Source organism: Phaethon aethereus, assembly GCF_964289735.1.
Source record: "Phaethon aethereus genome assembly, chromosome: Z".
Lineage (NCBI taxonomy): Eukaryota > Metazoa > Chordata > Aves > Phaethontiformes > Phaethontidae > Phaethon > Phaethon aethereus.
Genome location: NC_138577.1, coordinates 52207225 through 52225384, shown reverse-complemented (window position 1 = coordinate 52225384; position 18160 = coordinate 52207225). Strand labels below are relative to the sequence as shown.

Here is an 18160-nt window from a genome sequence, read left to right as displayed (position 1 = left end):
GAAAGTGTTAGACTTAATCAAGTGATTGTTTTTGTATGGTGAGTATGACCGAGGATCCTGTATCTGGCAGTGGCTATTACCTGTTCGGAGGTAGTATTGCAATTTATTTTTTGTTCTTGTACTTTCCTGTAATGGGGTTTGGTATGTGCGTATCATTCTGATTTAGATACAGAGTGTACACAGGAGTGCAGAAGGCCTGCATGTAATGTATCTTATGCAACATGTGTGCTTCCATATAGATGCAAATGTGTGCCCGCATACACAGGACATAATAAACCTGTTTATATTAGCCAGCTAGCTCTAGGAGGTCTTAGTACAGGATTTGTATGTGTGAAACACAATTTCTTAACAAAAGAATTTCAATATGCAGTGTACTTAAGGACACCTGAAGCTTTTGTTTGTGTTGTAGCGGGGCAGGTTGGTGACATTCACTTGGCTGAGCAGGAGAGGCTATGTGTTGTAATCCTGACACACGTCCTTTAGAGAGCTACAGCTTTCATCATGCCAGGTGACCTTTCAAGTATTTCCTGTGTTCTTGCTGGAAAAGGACAGCAAATGAAAGGAAAGAGAGCTCAACATGATACAGTTTGCAGTGTGGTGTCATCAGGACTTTGGGATTTACTTTTTTTAAAGTAGCTACTAGAAATTCCCAGAAAGTTTGTATTGTGGTGCATCTTAACATCATTTGTTTAATCTGTATCTCATAATTATGATTTTGATCACTGGGGAGCATATACTGCATCTGTGTTACAGCAAAATTAATTCCAGCCCACTCTGCATTCTTCCTCTTCCTCACCAGCTGAAATTAGAGCCTTGGAAAATAATCCAGATGACAAGAGACCCTGGATGCCATCTAGTGCAGTGCACCTACTCAAAGCAGAACCAACTAGACTGGCTTTTGCAGGGCCATGTCCAGTTGTGTTCTAGGGATCTTTAAGGATGGACATTCAGATTCACTGGGCTCTTGGTGCAATGTTTGACCACCTACATAACAATTTAATTTTTTTATTTGTTTAATCAGTATTTTCTACGTTGTAACTTCAGGTTGCATCTATTACTGTGTTCCTCCAAGCCTGTCTGCCTTCTGTAGCCTCCTGTTAGGTAGTGGAAGACCATGAAAAACACAAGCAGATGTCTCTTCTTATGGGTGAACCAACCCACTCTTTCAGTCTCTCCTTCTATACCATGTGCAGCAGAGTTCTTGTCCTTTACCGTTGTCACAGCTCTAGATTCACTCCAAAAGGTGCAGTGATAAACTGTGTTTCCAGCTGTGCAGGCTGGTAATAAGCACTTGTTCCAAGCAACAGCTAACATGTGGGAAGTTATGTGGCTTGGCAACTGTAAGAAAAGAGAAATCTCAGCTAAGTTCTGATTTTTGCTGAGATACCACAAGCCAGCATCACAGACTCATACCTTTCATCATGCCCTGATGTCCTTACCACTGTACAATCAGACTGCACAGTCTGTCTAAAGACATTAAGGAAGTATGGTTTCTATATATAAAAAACAGTATTGTTATCTTAGATTACTGTTTTGTTTTTTAAATTATTTTAAAGAGGCATCAATCACCAAAAGTAATGAAAATAAACTTACTGGAAAGAGAAGTTAGTTTGTGGTATAATGTGACATGCAAGTTACAAGCTGTAAATGTTATCTTAAAATTGTGCTAATGTGTATTTTGAAAAGGACAGTACTTACTAGCTATACCAAGGAATGCATTCTGGTTTGCTGTATGACTTAAAGTTGGTTTAAGCATCTGGAATGGAACAAGTTCCCTTTAATGTGTGAGCTAAACACATTTCTTAAAAGACCTATTGTCTTTCAGAGTCATTTGACCTCATCTGGCAAATTTTCCTGTTTATTTAGAAAACATAGGCTACAATTGCCCTTTTTATCATGTGATGACTAACACCATCATAATATAATGGAATATTGTGTAAACAGATTAAAAAGCGTACACTTCAAAAGATTCAAGAAGGTGCTGAATTTGCTAAAAGCAAAGGAGCTGTTTGAGATAACAATATGCAATCCAGCTTGAGGTATTCATTTACAAAATTAATTTGATGTGAAGTTGTACTTAAAATCAGACCGGAAGATTTGATAAAGTCAGCTTCTCTGTCATTTTAGATCCTTTTATTTTCCCTTTACTTTTGTCTTTTTCTAAATATGCACAGAACTGCTAGTTCCTTTGCTTGTGAGTTCAGAAAGCGGTCAGATTTGCTCATTCTTTTTTTTGCCACTTGAATCAGTCAGTAAGTGCCAAGTGATTTTGCCTAAAGGCTAAATCCAGTGTACATTTCATAATCAATTTATTAGATGCTAATTGTAACAGCTTAAATATTTAAAAACTTACCTCTTTTCAACCCTTTGCCTCAATTTCCTAACTCTCCTTTAGCTAGAGGAGTCAGCATCCTGGATTTTTGGAAAGGTTGATGAAAGCTGTGTGTGCTGGAGGACTGCTACTTACTTCTGTTGCTTAAGAGCTGGCATGAAAACGTGTGCAGGTTTGCTGCTGCTTCTATTCTGATGAAGCCATAGTTTGTAAGACCCGTTAGCAATCAAGACTCTTTAAGCAATGTGCTAGAAACTGCTATGTAAGGGACTGAGAAAAATGTGTTAGTAACTGTAGCAGCTTTGGTGTTTCGCAGTTGATGAAGATTGCACCCTGATCAGAACATCATTGGACTGGGCTTAGATACCACGTTACTGCTTTAGAATAGATCTGTCACTGAAATATGGTGGTTTGGAGGGAGTGGCTAGCATTATCATTTATCTTGCATATTATCTTAGTTGTGCTTCTCTGTGTTTCTTCTGTATGGTAGACCTCTTGACATAAAGTATTTGAAACTTAAAGGTCTAGTTCTTCATCCTTATTTCTTTAGAGAGTATGTGGTCAGTATAGTCAGTGTCACTTTATGGTTCAAAAATTAAATTAAATGTTAAAACTTTAAATATATGCTAGTGCCTGACTGGAATTTAACATTACTGTGGATGGTGTCTCTCTAATTTCATCATCTTTGTATAGTACTTGCAGATTGTATAAATGTTGGAATTGGCAGTGTAAGCTCATGGGTTTAAAAAGCTGAAAAAAATGGAGAGTACTGCAATACTTGGGGAAATGTTTAGGAGGCGTGCAACCTTTTCGTTTTCAAAAATATCATACTGGCTATATGATGATCCTATACATCCAGTCGTTGGCTTCACAGTACTAGTTTGCTACATAATGATCCAGTTGGTAGAGATGGGACTGTATCAGCATTCAAGCTTTATATATGTACATGCATTTGTTGTTTTTAACATGAATCTCTAGGTTCCAAATGAGGGAGGAAAGTGTGGAGAAATGCATCTTAAACACACAATGCACACAAAAAAACCCCATAAGGGACACCCTTGCCCCTGTAGCCCTTTTATGTAGGCTTTGATGAAAGACACTCTTTAAGACCGTTGTAGGTAATTTTGATGGGTCAGTATTGGGAATCTAGACATGTCACTCAGACCACAGCTTGTCTTGAGAGATAGACAGCCGTCCTGTGCACATCAGACTATTTCGGGAGCAGAACAGCATGTATGTGGGAGGACAGAAAGCCACCTCTACAGGGTGATCTGATATCTCCTATTCTGAGCAAGTACCTAGTTCTTCCTGTGTGTTAGCATGTGGAGGATCCAGTGGGTGGCACAGCATAGGCACTTCTTTGCTGCTGGTGTTCTTTTCAGAGCAGACATAGAAAGTAGGAGAGATCAAAGAAAGAAAATAAAATGGTGTGTTTTGTCTTTCAGTGTCTCCTGCAACCATCCAAATCCCCCATCTTGAAATGGTTGACTATCTTTTCTTTTATTAAGTCCATTTCTTAGATTTCTGTCTTAGTTTTATCTTTGGCCTGCACTGCTTTTGAAGTTTCAGCTGAGTTCTTAAATACAAAGCTAGCAAACAGCTCTATTTCAACAGAGAGTTACAGCATTGAAAAGTTTAATAGATCACTTTGTCTTCATGGAAAAGTTATGAAACACCTATCTTGATGGGTGGTGAAGATCCCAGAGAGTAAATCAGCGGCTTAAAAGAGCTTGCTTTTTGCATTGGGTTAGCCTGAAATTAACACTAGAATGAACAGTAACAAATTTTCCAAAAAGGGCTGCTGTTCGAAGGTTGTTTGAGAAAGAAGGTCAAACAGAGTAGCTGTGAGCCTCCATATAAATCTGATAGTTCCTATTTTTTAAAAAAACAACACATAAATTAGCAAATCATATACTTGCCTATCACTGTCTTGATATTGCATCCATACAGTGTTGAATATATGAGCAGACTAGCTCCTAATCATGAAAACAAATGCACTAGGCAGGTACAGAAGAGAACCAGGATCGTATTCTTTGTTTGCATTTGTCCTATCTACCGTAAGAACAGCAGTTGTGATAGCTTTACTGACGTTTATTTTACTTTAGGAGAATGTGGGATTTGGTTTGTTTTAGTGTGGAAGATATATTAACTCTATATCTCTTAGTGTGGCAAAGGATTAGATGATGTGGTTAAAAGTTATTATACTTCATTATGTTCAGATTACCCTGCTGTTATTTAAAAGTCAAGCTTGCAAAGAGTTATCATGCAGAATGAATTGCTTCTTACTGTATTTGATGCCATTTTAATGACTGAGATAGCAGTGACTGAGCAGTATGAACAACTGACCCTCATATTGTAGAGACAAGTTTAAAAGCTGTGTGACTTTCTAGTGTTTATGAATTCAGTCATCTTTCTGCTTTGAAAAGAGCAAGATTTTTGGAGGTAATAAATGTAAGTGGTCATTCTCTGACTGCAGAAACTCATTCTGCAAAGCAACTCTTTATAGCGTCCAGGTGAAGGCAATCCTGGCAGGTGAATGAGGCCCACTGAAGTCTCAAATGCTGCTGTAATAGTCCACTCAAATGTGGAATATTGTGCATACCTTGATTTACACAATCTGTACTCCTTTTAAAGAACTAATTATTTTTTTTTAAATTGTCTGAAATTAGAGAAGAGACTGATACAAGACTACAAAATGAATCTCAGGAAGTAGATGCTTTTACTCTGCATCAGATGAGGTGCCAAAGCACGGTGTTTTGTTTTTCCCTGATATGTATCACAACTGTTTTGAAGTTAAAATACAAAAGATGTTTCTTGTCATTTTATTCAGAAAGTGCGTCTATAAAGCACAGGGAGTATGCCTCAATAAATGTCACTTCTTAGATTTTTCTGCATGTGAGTCTTCATGGCAAGCTTATCAATTTTGTATTGAAATAACAGGGAAGCCAAAGTAACATGTCATGAAAAATAATAAGAGCTATTCTTGCGGAATAAGGAGAAATTATGACAAATTCAAATCAAAGTTCCTCTTCTACAGATAGTTAGAATGAAAGACAAAAAGAACTGTGTGAAAAAAAGGAAGGCGCATCACGTGTCATTTTATATATGGATCACTTCATACTGATTTGGAACTGGTTGGAAATGTTGCACAAAATTAGACCAGATAGATCAGATCAGCATGCTATTTCCTTTCTAATATAGTTTACTGTGCCTTACATTTTTTAGAACACAGATAAATGTGATGTGAGAGAAAAATTCCAAGAAATGCAATAGAGGATATATTAATATATTTATGTATTACATGACAGTATATATTATGTGCAGTATCTTTTTATTGCATACAAAATAAGACAAAACTGTCTATATATTTATGTGGAATCGCAGTCATGAAAAATGACACTGGTAACATTTTGGTAAATTTTACAAAGTTAGCAGTAGGAAAGTGTTATCCTTGCCTTGTGGTAGCTTGATGATATTAATAAATAATAACAAAATGTACTCCTCAATAGAAAAGCATCTGTATCTGTGTTGTTTTGATCATTCTTCTCTAAAACTAAAGATTTTACTACTTGTGACTTAAATACCAAAATTTGTTATTCTTAACGTGAAGTGCAAAGTTTCAGTCTGCCCCTGATGCTAATGTGTTGTTAGTGTAGATGTTCCCTATAGTAGGCTTGCATTGAGGGCAGTGGGTATTCTGTTGCCTGGTTTCTTACAGTTTACTCAACTAAGATCCTAAGATATAAAAAGGACAACATACAGCTGGGTAAAGAGCATTGCTGTGTGGGAAAAAGAGTTGGCAGTTTTTCTTGTGTAAAGTGGAGACAAATTAAATGGTAGGTGGTAGGAGAAAAGTGCCATATGTGGAAATTTTAATGAAGAAGTGTTGTTTTCAGAAACTCTACATGTTTGCAATATGGCATACATTTGCGGAGTTTGCAATATCTCCTCTGAATTTCCACCTTGTATTGCTTTATGCTTAGAAAGCACGTTCCTCATTTGCATCTGCAATACCACTTCCATTTGAGGGCTGACCAGGGCTGAGATGGAGCCTTCTGCAGGTCAAATCCACACAGGCTTTTGTGTTGCAGAGCCCTTTGAAGTGCTGTGTGTCACTTATATTTCACTCGGACTTGGATTTGGGATATGTATCTAGCAGCGCTCCCAAAAAATCTGGTGTAGACTTAGCAGAGCGTGCTTTTCTGGCAGTTAAACAGAAGGGATTTCCTTGCTTTTGATCCACAGCATATGTAGGTTGGTATTTGACTTTGGGATACCTTTGTATGGTACTCTGTTGACTTCACTTGAGACTTTGACATTTAGCAGCTTCCAGAAAAATAATTTTCAGCCTGCTAGGATCTAAGTGACATCATTCAAATATCTTCTGATACATTTGAGACCTTGATGTTACCCTGCATGCCTTTTTCTTTTTTTTTTTTTTCTGAGAGAAAGCCTGTCATGAAGGGCAGAAAGGGATGCATAACCAGGCAAAGGAAAAAATTTTCCAAAACTTTACTTTTTTTTATTATATATATATACAGGCAGAGAACTTGTCTAACTCAGAACTGTTGCCATCACTATGAAGTGGCTTGAGCTAGAGAAGCGCAGCCCAGCCTCTGGACAAAATTTGGAGATAGTCAAAAAAGATCACTTCATCCCTGCAAACCAAAAATAGAGGGGTATAAAAAGGAAATTTTGCATGCCTTTGGACCCATCAGTGGCAATTATGTGTTTAAAGAAACTTATTACAATTTTTAATCTTTTGCAATAAGTAGTTTCTTGAGCTATGAAAACAGTGTTTCAGTAAAATGATTGTGGCTTTGCTGAAGGGCAGGTTGAATACATGGTATTATTAGTTTAATTTTTTTAAACACAAACTGCCAAAAGTTTCAAGAAACTTTTAGGGTTAAAATAATTTCTGTGCGATGCAACTGTTGGTGGCTTTGCTACCCTGTGTGGGAGCAAAGTGTCACTCGCAGATTAAGAACAGAAGAGACATTGATTCTTTTTTTCATTACTATGGTTACTGAAGTGTGATCCAGTTTCATTGCATCTAGTATATGTTCAAAGCAAAGCTTCTGAGACGGGTCCTCAGACTGCTTCCATTCCTCTCAAATATATAACACACAAACCTGCATCTCTTCTACTTCTGTTTAAAGATTATTTATTCTATTCGTGGCATAAAGATTATGTGGTGTGTACTTTGCAGTCCAAATTCTGCAGATTTTGTCAAGGGAACAAACTGAGTAAAGCCATTAAATGATGACATTTCCTATTTCATTTCACATTGGTCTCGAGTTGTGCCAGGAGAGATTTAGACTGGATATTAGGAAAAATTTCTTTCCTGAGAGAGTAGTCAAGCATTGGAACAGGCTGCCCATGGAGGTGGTGGAGTCACCATCACTGGAAGTCTTCAAAAAACATGTAGACGTGGCACTTTGGGACATGGTTTAGTGGGCATGGTGGTGTTGGGTTGATGGTGGGACCTGATGATCTGTTTAGAGGTCTTTTTCCTCTCATCTCACCTCTGTTGTGCTCCTTGCCCACCCACCTCCCTTTAGTAAAGGAGGAGTGCCTTGGGACAAGGCAAGGGGTGTATGTGTGAAAGTCAAATACTACAATTCAGATTTCAAACCTTTTTTGCCCATTGATACCAAAGATTTCAGTAACTTGACCCAAACTAACACAGAAGATAATAGACAAGTTCAGTAATCATTATGTGAGCTTTCTTCTGCTTCCCCCCGCTAAGAAAACATCCTTAAGAAACATAGGTACAGGTACATTCCTTAAGAAACATAGGTACAGTCTCACTGCAGTTAGGCTGCCAGAATTGGGACGTACATGTGTTCTGTCAGAAACATCTTTAAAAACACACCTTAGGTGACACAAATACTCTGGTGCATGTATGTTGAAGTCCTTTGCACTAGCAACATAAACATGCAGTTGTTTTATGGTCAGATCTCATTACTACAATGGTTAGTGGTGTATATATATTCTAAGGCTAATTATTTGTAGTATGTTATCAAGTGGAGTTTGGGGCATGGGTGAAGACTAGTGGGGATTTATTTGCACTGGGCTCTGTCAGCTCAGGCACGTGACTTCTTGCACTAGAAACAAGCACGGAAACACACAAGTGATACACAGAGGGAAATGAGCATAATTGTACAATTCATTTCTTCTGAAGTAAGAGATGAATGTACTGCTGCCTAGCTTCTTTCAAATTAAATACACTAAATTTACCGAAGAATCAATCTGTGTGTTAATTCTTATTGTTTAAAGAGCAATGGTATTGCATGTATTCTTACAGGTACGGGGCCTCAGAAAATACAACATCACAGTAAAATCCTGGCAAAGCTAATGTTTATGGTGTCCTCTGTAAAAGCTTTGTAACCTTTCCAGGCATGGTCCTCCTGTCTCCTGTGTTACATTCCTCAAAAAGAGGTGACTTTTTACAGCAATCCCCATGTCATTTCACTAATGCTAATGAGCCATTTTGGTTCTAGCCGAGGTTGTGTCTATGGAAATGGTGCATCCTAGTAGGAGCAACTATGTAGTAGAGCAGAAGAGTTAGTGCTGGGGAGCCATGATGTGCATTGGATGTCTTTTGTGATCTGCTTCAGACTGGCTCACCTCGTCCACTGGCCTCAATGACCATTAGCAATGGGAGTGCATCAGCTAATCTTCCAGTTCAGCTTCATGCAAAAGAAGTCTAACTCCAAGATAACTCTGAAACTAAAATTGAAGCGTGGTAAATGGGGACTGGCGAAGTTGCTTAAAAAGCATGCTCATTATACGAGCTAAAACACTAATGTAAAAGCAAACTGAGTGCTCCTGCAGGAAAAAAATCATTGGATTTGCTTTCAGAGTGAACTACTTTGTGGTCTTAATATAGCAGAGCATTTCAATGCTGTTCCATTGCTTCAAGGAGATTACATCAGTGGGCACATGCCAGGGCATAACTGACTGATGGCCTCTGATAAGAAATTCATTTAAGATAAGAAACAGGGTTTGATGGGGATTCACTTTAACTAGTGGTTACTGTGTGACTAACTGATGATTAGCGAAGAATCATTTGAAGTCAGTCACAAGAGCCAGCACTCTAATTCTGTGGCATGACAGTGATCTTAGCAATACGTAAAGGAGGAAAATAAGTGGAGTTGCCCAAAGAAAGAGTTCGGTTGTTCACAAAACAGATAAACAAAAAATTTGAAAGCTTTGAGTTTGTCTACATTTTCTCTGCATCAAAACCGTACAAGTTCAAAACTCTACTAAAACCAAGAAATCATGGATGTATTGTTTAGACATATAAATGAATTTTACTCTGGCCATTATTTTTTTCGTGAAGGTGGAGAGAGGCAGCTACTGCAGACCTGAAACAATTTTAAGTGTTCTAACTGTAGTGGTGTGTTTCATACAGCTCTCTAGAGCGTCTTTCTTTTTCAGAGTCACAGCATATTATGATACTCTATTGTGTAAATACAATAATGTGCATTTAAAATAACTATGACACCTGGTGTGTGAGAGATGCTTCTTGTCCTGAACATGTCAGATGAGCAACTGTCATCCAGTGGAAGCATAAATCTGGTGTGGGGTCTCTCCCTGCAAGTTAGTCACGTATGCTTTACTACCTGGTACCATGCATAAATTAAGAAATCGTTTGCTGCATGTATAATTGAGCCTGACTTCCAGATTGAAACATTAATGCATTGGTGGAACATGGTAATAGATTCTGTTGTGGCTGTTTATGGGTCTATGAACTCTACTAATGTTTTCTGTAATTGAGATACCTCAGTTAATTTCCATAAACATTTTCTCTGTGAAAGCTCTCAAACTACATGAAGAAGTTTTTGTAGCTATGATTATTTTATTTAGGTGATCTTGTCAAATTTGTTGGGAGTAGAAAATTTACTAATAGTTTTGGCATAGATAAGATCGTTTTGTTTGGCTGTTTCTTTGGGAGTGTTTTATGTGTTTCTTCTCACCCCAGCTATTAATGCGATGCAGAAACCTACGAAAATCTGGCTTTAGTAATAGGGAAAATGTACAGGAAACTATTAAATGTGTTTTGTACTTGCTGGCTAAACCCCATGATGTATTCTCATAGTTGTGGGCTCTGATTCATAAAGATTTAATCTGTAGCTGTGTTTCAATTGCAGTTAGCCCACTGGTGAGGCATGTACCTTCATGTCTCGAGTCTGGGTGGTTTTACAATCTCATTGCAGATTAGAGATATCTTTAAAGGAGATACCTTTAGAAATGAGACTGAGTGGACTTTAAGATGATGGGAAGCTTTTAATCAAGCTCAAGTAGTTTCTTAGCTATTACACTGTACTTTGTATGACACACCTTAAACTGAGATATTCATACTATGCTTCATGGCTGTTGTGGGTAGGGGTTTTTTGTTACAGGCATACAGTGACTGCACACTGCGTGGTTTGCTCTGTGTAAGCTCCCTGGCTCTGGCCTGAGAAATGAGGATAGGGTTTTCTTGTTTTATTTCTTTAGATGCAACACTTAGCTGGAGGGAGGCACACAAAGCAGCTTTAATTAGAGGAAGTCCTTACTGCCTCCACTTTTTCATTTGTGTGTTATTACATTAATAAAAAATGGGGCTGTGACTCTGAGAAAGGGGAGGCAGAGGTTAAACAATCCATGCCTTCTGTCTCACAGCACGGGAATTGGGAGTCCCTAATTTGGCATCTTCCCTTACTATCACACTTGCACCCCTTCAGATCACACTCAACAGCCACGCAGACTGGAAGTTACCTGAGTATTCGGGGTTCAGTAAAGATATGTCTGTGACTAACCCTGATCAAACTCAAGGCATTATTCTGAACATCACCACGAAGTATATTACAAATAGTGACATAAGTTCCCATGGCATGCAAATCAGAAATTCTGTAAATTAGTGGTTTCATAGACTATACCAATACTCTTTGATCTTTAATTCTCATTTTGAATGACTAAACCTCAAATTTGATCTGTCACATCATGATTTAAATACAAATGTAGGCAGAAGTTAGTGTGTGAAACGTTGCAAATATTGCTTAATAAATGGTGGAATGTAGTAAGATTATTTACAAATGTTTTGTTGGCCTAAATGTTAGGAGTGGTATCAGTGCTGGTCTAATGATCTGCTATAGATCCTCCAAGAGAAAACAAAGGACAATTACCAATATCTTGGTTAACCTGGGAATTTGGACTCTGCTTTTTGACTCTATGAAAATATCTTCAGTGTATGAAATATCCAATGGACAGTTAACTTTTACATTTATGACACACTTTGTTTTTTGCCTTTTCAATGACTCTCAGTTAGATGGTTTCTTTACCTTTCTTTCAGAAAAGACGACGGCGGATTGACCGAAGCATGATTGGGGAGCCAACGAACTTTGTTCACACAGCTCATGTAGGATCAGGAGACCTGTTCAGTGGAATGAATTCGGTAAGCATGAGCAGATGAAGAATATTTCCTCTTACACAGAATACAGGGACACTGTATATGTATGTTTTGTCTGAAGCAATGAGTAAACTATAAGAAAAAATCTTTATGAAACTGAAGAACAGCCTGCTAGCATCTTAATTCCAAGTCCTAAATACTTGCATTATAGAAATATATTACGGAAAATAATTTTTTAAATTCCTAATTTTGTTGACAATACAGGTAGATGCTGTATAAATTGTACAGGCTATGTGCAGAATACTTTTAAAAAACTCATTCTGATGGCATGTATGAGCTAGAATAGCAGTAATTTGAAAATACACTAGTGTGTTTTAGAGAAAACTCTTTAAAGTGTTTTATAATTGACTAAATTTCTTACCTTAAATGCTTTAAGCTATTTTAAATATATTTCTTGTAAAACTCTAACTTAACTTAGTTTATGGTGCACACAAATATTTTTGGGTGTCCTTGTTGAGGTTTCTCTATACTCTGTAGCCTTATTTGCTGTGTGAATTATTTCTGGAACAAGCAACGATGTCACAGGCAAGGTTTTGTGGCTTCCTGTAGATGATAGCAGCAATAAATATTTTTATCTTTCTGAAATCATTGAAAAACAGAGGCTAAGATAGATACTGAGAATCAGCTTAGGAGGATATATTTTGTTTGTACAGTTTTGTATTTATGTGAAATGTCATTCTGTTCTTAAGGTCAATAATATGCAATCTAGAAAAGGGTTGTATGTAGATAATGATGAAAAATACTTCTTGGCCTTAATAATCCTCTTTAAAGGAAAAAAAAATGTTTTGAGATGAAAATGATTAAAAATTCTTCTTGACAAAGGAGAAGAAAGAGTTGTGTCAGAGGTATCAGAATAGAGAGCAGAGCTGTAAATAAAAGAGTTGGTTTTAATGTAGCAAAATTAGGTAATTTGTAGTTTCAACTACTTTACAGCTTACTGAGATCAGACCAAAATTTTTGTACCTCAGTACATATTGGGGAAGGACAAAGCTAGAAAATCGGACATGAAAAGCAATATACTTCATTTTCCCAGAAACAATATAAGGGTTTTGGAAGTGATTTGTACTAAAACATCTCTAAGCAAATCAAATGGACAAACACAGCTTCAACTTCATAAAATTAAGTTAAAGCTGTTTACTTCCTTAATGCAATATATTACATTAATATTTAAAGCCATTATAAATTGAAATAATAAAGTGAGCAGGTTTGGTTTTTTTAAAGCATAGCTTTTTGCTTTTTGAATATTTGTTGTCCCTCCTGTGAGAACCTCCCTCATTCTCGTAGCTGAGCTGCCTCACAAGAGATTTGTGGTGATTGCCTGAAGCTTTGCTCTTTCAGCTTAGGCTTTCCCCTGCTTGCCCTCACTTTTGTCTTGAGTAATACCCAACTCATCTCCAGGTTGCAGGTAATCATTATTGTCCCTCTACATAGACTTTTTAATTTTGAATACTTGTAATTTTCTCTTCCCCCCCCCCACTTTTTCACAGTGCTGTTTTCCTGCCTCTTCTGTGGTGACTTACTGTGGTAACATTGTGTCCAGTCTTCTTGTTCATTCTTCACAGTGTAAATTCCAAAATTATGGTGTTAATCTCCACATGGTTTTCTGCTGCTTAATGTCCTCTGTAGTATGGATATTATACTCCTTTGTACACCTCCCTGTGCCTTCTTTCTTCTGAATACCTTAGGAGGACCTCCTGCAATTTCATTAGCTTTTCCAATCTAAATTTGGTTCTTCATCCACTATCTGCTCTCTGCCTTTTATCAGCAGCATTGTTCTTCATTATGTATCCTTATGATTTCTGAGTACAGTAGTTTTCTGGCTATTGAAATATTTTGGGTTTTTGTTTGCCTCCTCTGTAGAGCATTTGCTCCTTTGTTAAAGGTACACTTAAACAGTAGGAGCCCTCTGTGTACTGTTCCTGTCTCATTCCCATCACTTTCGTTCTTATTTTACCTTTGTACTCTGTGGTGAAATCTCCTACTTTATTCTGCTTCATATTCCTCAGTTTAGTCTTTGATTTCATGTGTTCTGTCTCTTTCTTAGTTCTTTCTTGTTTTCTTTCTTCAAGAACCATCCATGCTATTTCCTAATTCTAAAAGGGAGGGAAAGAAAAGGAAAAAAGAAAATTAATGAGATAGATAAGCAGCACAACACATTGTACAACCTTTAATTGGTGCAATCCTCTTCCCCTTCCAAAATCTTTAAAACCTTATGCTATCTAAATTAGACATAAGAGAGAAGAACCTTGCTCTTACATATCATCAAAGGAAGGCAATCTTTGTGAAAGAAAAAAATAATTGCATTTCATGGTGATTGTTCTCGTAGCTAAGACTGCCTAAACTGGAGGATACTTCAGAAAAAATACCACCATATAAGCCTACAATTAGACCTGCTTTTTGCTCAGTGTTTCTAACATTGTTATGTCTCCTCCAGAAATTTTCATATACAAAATAGCCACTGAACTATTAATACAGTTAACCACTAACTTCCTTACCCACTAACAGCAACATCTGTGTGTGTGACTCAAGTACCAGAGAATTTATTCTAACCTTTAGAAGACGTACGTATAAAAAATTACACTTTAGCATTGCAATTTGTGTAGATTTTCTGATCTCCAAAATTTTGAAGTCATGTAGGCAAATTGTCAGGCTGGAATGTGATATGGCCTGGAGATGTTTTTCTAGCTTTTTTCATTAGGGGCAGGGTTCATTCAGATGAAATTAATGCCATCCTCAGGTCATTCTTGTGAATATATTTACATGCAGGTTAATTATTTTCTGAGGAAAAATAGATTAAATTCAAACTCCTTTTGTTCCGATGAGCAACAGAAGATGCTTGGTAAAGAAGATGACTAGCTTGGTGAAATGTGAAAGTGTTTAAACACCACCCCATGAATGTGGTTGCACTTCACACTTCCTTACTGAGTTTGTAATCTGATGTCAGACCCACTAGAGTACTGGCTCTGAAGATTTTTCCTGAAGAAAAAAAGTGAAGATAACATAGCTTTGCTGCAGCTGTATCATTCACTTGAGCAAAGATTCAATATGATACAGAACCATAATAAAAACTGTAGAAAATGGTTTTACATTGCACTGCTGTAAATACATAAAAATCAGATCTTTTGCACAGTGCTGCAATATGCCTTAATACTGTGAAAGACAAAGATCCCAAAGCAGGGTCTTCTCTTCACCCTGGTTTGAGAAACTGTGTGAGAGGCAGTTGTGCTGATTCATTTTGCATGTGTGCATGTGTTTTGCTTTGCTGTGGAAAGGAACATACTTTTGTTCTTCTGGACAGGTAAAATATCATGCAAGCTACTTGGAAATATTTCTCTAGTGCTGTTTTAATACAGCTTTTAGTGATGTTTTGAGGTCTCTGTGAAGGAGCATACATGTAATAATTGCAAGTGGTGCCTTGCAGGCATAGGCTTTGCTGCAAGTTCAAGTTCAGAAGCTGTAGCCTTGAATGAATATGTTATTTGGTGCTCATTGTGTACTTGTTATGTATGCTCTGGCATGCAGAGAGAAAAAGGGCAAACCTTAATGGTTGGCGCTCTCTTACTCTTCCTGCAGGCACTTGGAGATTATTTTTTTGACTCCTAAAACACGAGCAGGAAAGAACTATGGATTCCCCCTTTTTGTTGATAAAAGCAATGAAAGCCATAGAGAAATGTGCATCTTTGGGGGGGGAGGGGGGTGTTCTTTATGTGTTTATTTGCATCAGGCTAAAAATACCTTCAAATAAGCTATTTCCAGGGAAATTGATACATTGAGTATGATTTAAACAATGAATGCCCTGCCATTTAAAAGAATAGTAGCAATGAAGGAAAGCAGTGTATGCTGTTACTTAAATATATAAACAAAACACCTTCGACAAACCAAAAGCTCATTTTTGGTTTAGAAAGTCCTTTTTTAGTTATCTGAAGTTAGCCATTCAGTGCAGATACTATCCAGGTATTTTTTAAGTTGTCTATTATATTTTTAATGTAATGGTGTTAACTTCTCTGGTTTATCATACTTGGCAAAAAACATGTTCCATATAACAAGATAAATTATAGCTTGTCAGATGGAGTGAAGTTGGATACCAGTAAGAGATTTGATTAAATTTTTTTGAGTAATCAAGCGGGTCAGTGAAAGCCTGTCTTTGGGAGAGAGGAAAAACTTCTGCCTCAGCACCAGTTCTTCCATCACTCCTGAGCTGCCTGCAGAAGTGAAAATTCCAGCAAGCCTACACTGCACATGTCCTCATGCAAAAGTAATGTAGCTTTAATGGTAAAGGAGCACTTGAAAACCAAACCTAAACAAGAAATAAAATTGGACACAAGAAGACGCCATAGCTCACTAACTGCCTTTCTTGTTTTCTCTGCCCCCCTTTCCCTTTTGTCTTCAGGTCAGCTCAATTCAGAACCAAATGCAGTCCAAGGGAGGCTATGGAGGTGGCATGTCTGCAAATGTTCAGATGCAGCTTGTAGATACAAAGGCAGGATAAAACTTGGGGAAACCTTTCCAGTAAGTATTGCACTCTGCTTTTTAGGCACTGTTAGAATAGTAGGAAGAACAATCATACTACTTTATAATTAGCTCCCTATAAATAGCTGTGTCTTCATGATGCCCAATTTTAAAATGCATTTCTGAGTAAAAAATTCAGTATCATGTAAGCAAGTGTGTTAATTTTTTTTATACAAGGAACAATAGATTGTCCTGACTACATCAGTCTATCTTTAAGCCTGTTTTATACCTGAGATGATACTGTAGGCAGATCTTTGCAAGTGAAGTTAGTTGTATAACAAATTTCAGAAGAATTTTGTGATATGATTAGGGTACCATTTTTGCAACAGATCTGTCCATTTAAGCATAATATGTATGGTGTTAAATCAATTAATAGCAATGTTACAGTAGGAAAATGGTCACTCAGAATGTTTAAAACTCAGTTTTATGTGTGTTTTCTGTCTTCCAGGTCTATATGAGTTCCTGTATCTCCTTTCCTGTGTCCATTTTTTGCCTTGGTGACTGCTTTCTGTGCTCATGATGAGAGAAGTGATGGCTCATTGTTCACCCTTTGTGATTACTCCAGTGAGAAGTTGCTGTTCTGCTCTGATGATGCTATTTATCAGATTGGTCTGACTGTGCCTTTCAGTGGCATGCACACATTGGCCTCTACCAGTATCATGGACATAGAACTGTTTAGGATTGTTTTTTGCTTTTTGTTTGTTTCAAGGTGAATTAAAGCAACAACTTTAGCTTCCTTCATCCCTCACAAATATTAATGTGCAACATTCTGTTGCTGCTTAGTCTTTAAATCATTTCTCCACTCGAGTAATTTAGAAATGAGTGAGTTTCCATTAACGTCTTCAATCATCTATTGTTCACACCCATTTTTGAAAGATCTGGGACCTGCAAGCACAAAAAATTATTTCATACAAAATCAGCAGAGTAGATGAACGCATGCTTTGTGAGGTTTCTTTGTATGGTGGCCTGCTTGGTGCTAGAAGAAAAAAAAAATGCTTACTGCAGACAGGTGAAAAATTTTGCTATGGCACCAAGTCATACCTGTTTCTGAAAAAGGACTTGTAACTTAGCTGCTTCAGAGTTATGTCTTTAGTTTTTATCCAAGTGGTCTTGAAATAATAAAGAGAGAGCTTGCATTCATGAGGCATTTGTTGTAAATGTTCAGTATATTTATTTTGAAAGAGATGACCTTGAGACTGTAAAGCAGTGTAGTACCGTATCAAAGTGTTGTGGAAGCGCTTTAGTCTATGTAAAAAAGAAAAGCATCGTGTTTGGTTGCTTCTTTTTCTTTCTACAGTTTTTCTTAGTTTTAGGCTGTACGGTCATTTCCAGTAGCAGCATGTCAGACTGCCTGCAATATTAGATGAAAAGTTTAGTAGACCTCTCTAGTTGGCGGTTTCTGTGTACTAAATATTTAGGGGCCATGGAAGTTGCTAAGAGCAACATACTAATCTGGCAGATGAACAGATGCCAATGAAAACAACATACAGGGTGACTTTTTATTGACTTGTAAAACGCCTTTTGCTCAGGTTCCAAAGCATGGTTCTTTCACACGTTGTGAAATTATATTTTAATATTGCACTGTTTTCAGATTATATCTGTAGATGGTCCATTTTTTTCCTCCTTGGTGGTGTTTGGGAGAAGTCAATGATTTGAGTCCTGCTTGAGTTAAATTTTTGTGTGGAGAAAAAACCCTCCGAACAAATAAGGCATAACTGAGCCTAGTCAGATCCATTTTTATACATAAACAGATATGTGTTCATAAATATAGATTACTGTCACAAATGATTCTGTATTCTCTTTCCATCCTTTGCCTGATTTCACATTACAGCAGCTATCACGTTGATTTAAACATGTATGAA

General features: G+C 37.3%; 1 protein-coding gene across 1 annotated transcript in view; it reads left to right on the top strand.

Annotated features, from left to right (window-relative positions):
• The window catches only part of CDC42SE2 (CDC42 small effector 2), a gene marked incomplete at its 5' end in the record, with an annotated part of 31957 nt that extends 15601 nt beyond the window's left edge, over nucleotides 1-16356 (top strand). Inside the window, 2 exons of the mRNA XM_082012889.1 lie at nucleotides 11673-11774; nucleotides 16180-16356. Coding sequence (XP_081869015.1) covers nucleotides 11673-11774; nucleotides 16180-16278 — 201 coding nt within the window. The 3' untranslated portion in view covers nucleotides 16279-16356. The remainder of the gene's footprint in view (nucleotides 1-11672; nucleotides 11775-16179) is intronic.
• Nucleotides 16357-18160: the final 1804 nt, after the last annotated feature.